We start from the raw sequence: 4,288 nt of genomic DNA, 5'->3' as shown, positions 1-4,288 counted from the left end.
CCCCCCCCCCCCCCCCCCCTCGTGACTCGCTTCGTACGCATACGCGGCAGATATTACGCGCGCGAAATTTATATCCAATCTAAAAGAGCCGCCGAGAGTCCTCACATTTCTTTGAAGGTACCGGTTTCGCTTACAGAATTTAATACTGGTGCAGCGAAACCAGCAGACGCGGCAAAGGAGTCGCGCGATTCACGAATACATCGTGGACGTTTCCCCATCTTGGTAGCAAGCAATTTGCTAATACATTTCTCGAGGTATCATTCGCCGTGTATTAAGTGGGATATGAGCTTTTTGCGCGTCTGCTGCTTGCCGTTTGAGATCAAAGTGGATACATCGTCTGTCTCTTTATCCTTTCGCGGCCCTTCTTCTTTTCTTTTCCTTCCTATCTCTTTCGCGCAGAAGGCAACGAAAAATCATTAATCCTTTCGCATCTGATAGAATGTACGTGTGTGCTGTAAAAGAGATAAAATGATGAATATACTTTACAGTGCATGCTCGTGCGTTTGGAAAGATGAAAAGTTAAAAAGTTCATAAATGATAAGATTTATTATTTTATATATACATCTTGCATATATACATATATTTCCGTGTACATACAAAAAATACATAACTAAATAGAGGAAATGTTAAACTCATTAATTGCATTAGAGACCATTAAGCAATTAATTAATGCTATAAAGTCAACACGCTACATTTAATATGTTTGCTGCATTGTGGATAATTGATGATTTAAGGAAATGAATTTTGCAATGTGAATAGTGATTTATAGACATCAACAAATCAAAATATTATTGATTAAATTTTAATAAAGATGGTATTAAAGAGATATTTAAAGTAAATTGTTTTCGTTTATTTTTTATTTTTTATCGTCTCAATTAAAATAATAAGATTTATTTGTTAAATTTTATTTTTTTACTAAATATGTGTATATTTATAGAAGAAATAAGGTAATATACCTTCTGATAAGATTAACAGATGTATTTAGCAAGATTAAAGATTTCTGTTTTATTATCAGATATATTGATAATTTCACGGTTGTGTAATTAGCTTATCAGAGGTCAATTGTATTGCTGTTTAAGTATCACAGATACTTTTAAATATGCTTGAATAATATAACTCTGTTAAAACAATAAAGAATAAAAAATGAAATATGTAAATTAAATTAATGATAGGTTTAAGATTGAGTCCTAACATTATAAACCAACAAATCTTAAATATTTTTGCGTAATTATTTAAAATTAATTTTTTAAGATCTAAATAAATATTTTAAAAACAAATGCGCCGCGAATTTCATCAACAATCAAAATAAATAATTAATGGAGAAGTAGAGAATAATTAATAATTTAAAAAATTATAATACACGCGCGCGCGATATTTGTTTAAATCTCTAAACACAATTATTTAAATTATAAAAGTATTTATCTTATCAATTTTAGACTTTACCTGTTTTACAAGACACTTCACTCATCAAAGTCATACATGGCGGCATTATAAACGCATTGTAAACTGTAATTATCACATTACCCATAAAAACTGTCCTTTGTTTAATATTTTTAAATATACGTATCAACATGTCAACAGAGGGAGGTCCTCTGTTTATCTTCAAGGTCTAGATGTAACTGATAACACAGTGCAAAAGAGAAAGGAAACTACCACGATCGTAATTCTTGACGTGTTAACTGCGCCGTAATTTCTACTATTGTTATTCCGCACTACCGTCACTACGTCTGTGTCATTTAATATCCAGTCCAAATAATGAAAAACATCTGCGTATACCCCAGGCAACAGTGGCTGAGCACACCCTTGACCACCGGAAACGATACCGGTCAGAATACCATTACAGACCATTCCACCGCCAGAATCACCCTGAAAGATTTGAAAAATCGTAATGTTGGCCATTTATAAATCACATTATCATGAATGTATGCATGCGTAATAAATTGTATACATAAAAATGACTAAGGGAATACGTTACTTGGCAAGCGTCCCTTCCGCCCTCTAAATAACCAGCGCAAATCATTCCCGGTGGTAAATCCGTTACGTTTTTGAGCAGTTTGCGACATTCTTTTTCGCTTCGAACTGGTAGATCGACGTACATCAAATCGGATGACGGTCTCCGGATGCCCTGATATTAAAGATATTTTCAATGTTTTCTAGTGGTTCTTTAGTTGAAACGGATTTTCCTGCGATCAGAGTATTTCGCTGTGTACTCACGGCTACCGTGTAACCCCAACCAGCTACTTGGCAAATAGTATTAGGTACCGGTGGGTTGCCTGACAAGGGTATACTACGAACTTCCGGAGTAAACATAAAGGGTGTCGATAGCTACAAAAGACATTAATTATGCTTATTCTGAAAGTCACGTGAAAACGCAGAGAATAACGGTTGATTGATAAACCATTGTACTTTCAAAACGGCAACGTCATTGTACAAATTTTCAAGATTGAACTTTGGATGAATTCTGATATTCTCTACGCCTTTCTCTTGTCGCGTCGAAGCTTCGTACAGATTTATCACTCCTCCAACCACAATAATTGTCCATGGTGGTGTAACATTTCTAGACCTATGTAATTAATAGCTCCGTGTTTATTTCTATTTAGTAATAATTTAGCTTAATTTATTAATTCAATTATAGTCATAGATGTTCTTTTTAAGCACTTATACACTTCCATATATACATCAGTATATATATTAGTAGATATTTGTCTCTAATATCTGACTGAGGTAGGATTCTGTGGATCCATCACCCACAAATCCGAAAAACAATCTGATTCGAGAAACGAATATAAGTCTCGGACAAAAGAGGAAGAGGCCTATAGACGTCCTATGCTCCTCATAAGGAGATAAAAGGAATCATTATCATTATACACTTCCATATACGATGTGTAAATTAATTAATTAATCGATACTTCATGCAAAGAATGTAGATTAAAATACATCAAATCAGAGATATCGTTAATTAATTTTATCGCAAACATTTTCTCGAAGTTAGCAACGCTAGCAACAATTGAAGTAACGAGATTATACAATTTCATTTAAGAAATATTTTGCATTTAAGAAATTGTTTGTTGTCGATAATGATCAAGATATTTAATTGAAATAGCTGACTTACTTGTACACGCAGTGACCAGCAGTTAAGACTAAAGAAGTGCTAATCACATTCCCACCGCAAAAATGTTTTTTATTCCAACTGCGCATTAAAGACACCTAAAAATAACATTTTTCTCACTCAGATACACGTTAGATTAAAAAATTACCAAAAACTATTACCTGATGGGGAAATTGCCTTAAAACGGCTTTTGTTCCATTAATTATGCGACTAGATAATCCAATAGGCTGCAGGGTTACTCCAGAAGAAATAGGAAGATCAGTTGGCGAGCCTTGACGTACAAATTATAATCGTCATTATCGTTGATGGTGCATATTACATCATGCTGTTGCGAGATAAAAATCTAAATTACACGAAAAAATTGATTTATCGAGAAGAGCGAAATTTATAGCGACTCTGAGTTGCTGCGACATTGTGAATTATTTGCATTATTCGTCATCGAGTGTAAAAATTATTTTTCGGAGCGCGTACACAGTCTGCATGATAATTATCGGCGAGCTTAATGAAAAACTAATTAACCGTTGGAATTTTATCCGTGCGCGATTAATGTTCTATCAACTCTGCTTTTGTTGCGAGCGTACGCTGTGCGTATTTTCATTCAATAATGCATACTAATGCATCATGGAAAATTGCCCGCTGCCCGCATCCTGAATCTCCTCTCGGTTTCGAAAACAAACAGGAATAATTAGAAACACTCGCGAGCGCGCGTCACGCTTTTCTTTGCTATTCACGAAATCAATTTTGAGCTCGAGATGCGTATTATTTCTTCTCTTTTTTACACTTACTGTGAACGAAACACGGAAACGTCAGAAGCGTCAGTGGATACACTAATAACATGGCCCACATTATTCTCCACGATTCACGAAAGTTTATCATTTAGCCGTTACTACAAACTGTCTGTCGTTATCAATCGTGGAGAGTATAGAAAAATTCGTTATCGGACCGTAGTCGGGCAAAGCCTTCATTGTAGCTTCGTTCGTTATCGGTTATCGGTTTATTATCTTGGATTAATTGAGATTGTGGATTCCACGTCGATTGACGTTATATACTTCTACGTACTCATAAAAATTCTGCTATTACCGCAGCTCTCGAATTCTTTACTGAATTGTTTTACTATCCTTTTATACAACATCACACTTTGCTGACTATATAAATTTTACCGAAAAGTTTTTGTCGCAG

The 4,288-nt window shown here is 34.7% G+C and overlaps 1 protein-coding gene across 1 annotated transcript; it reads right to left on the bottom strand.

The window, feature by feature from the left end:
• Window positions 1-1,602: 1,602 nt before the first annotated feature.
• On the bottom strand, window positions 1,603-3,955 carry LOC108771654 (putative trypsin-6). Its single transcript, XM_018536995.1, has 7 exons — window positions 3,895-3,955; window positions 3,271-3,380; window positions 3,113-3,207; window positions 2,407-2,563; window positions 2,215-2,325; window positions 1,976-2,125; window positions 1,603-1,866 (listed from the first exon to the last, which is right to left on the bottom strand). Exons 1-7 carry the CDS (start codon window positions 3,953-3,955, stop codon window positions 1,603-1,605), a joined length of 948 nt encoding a protein of 315 aa, XP_018392497.1.
• Between the last annotated feature and the right edge of the window lie 333 nt (window positions 3,956-4,288).

This window comes from Cyphomyrmex costatus, unplaced genomic scaffold (genome assembly GCF_001594065.2).
Source record: "Cyphomyrmex costatus isolate MS0001 unplaced genomic scaffold, Ccosl1.0 scaffold164, whole genome shotgun sequence".
In the NCBI taxonomy this organism is placed as follows: domain Eukaryota; kingdom Metazoa; phylum Arthropoda; class Insecta; order Hymenoptera; family Formicidae; genus Cyphomyrmex; species Cyphomyrmex costatus.
This window is presented reverse-complemented; position numbering and strand designations above follow the sequence as displayed.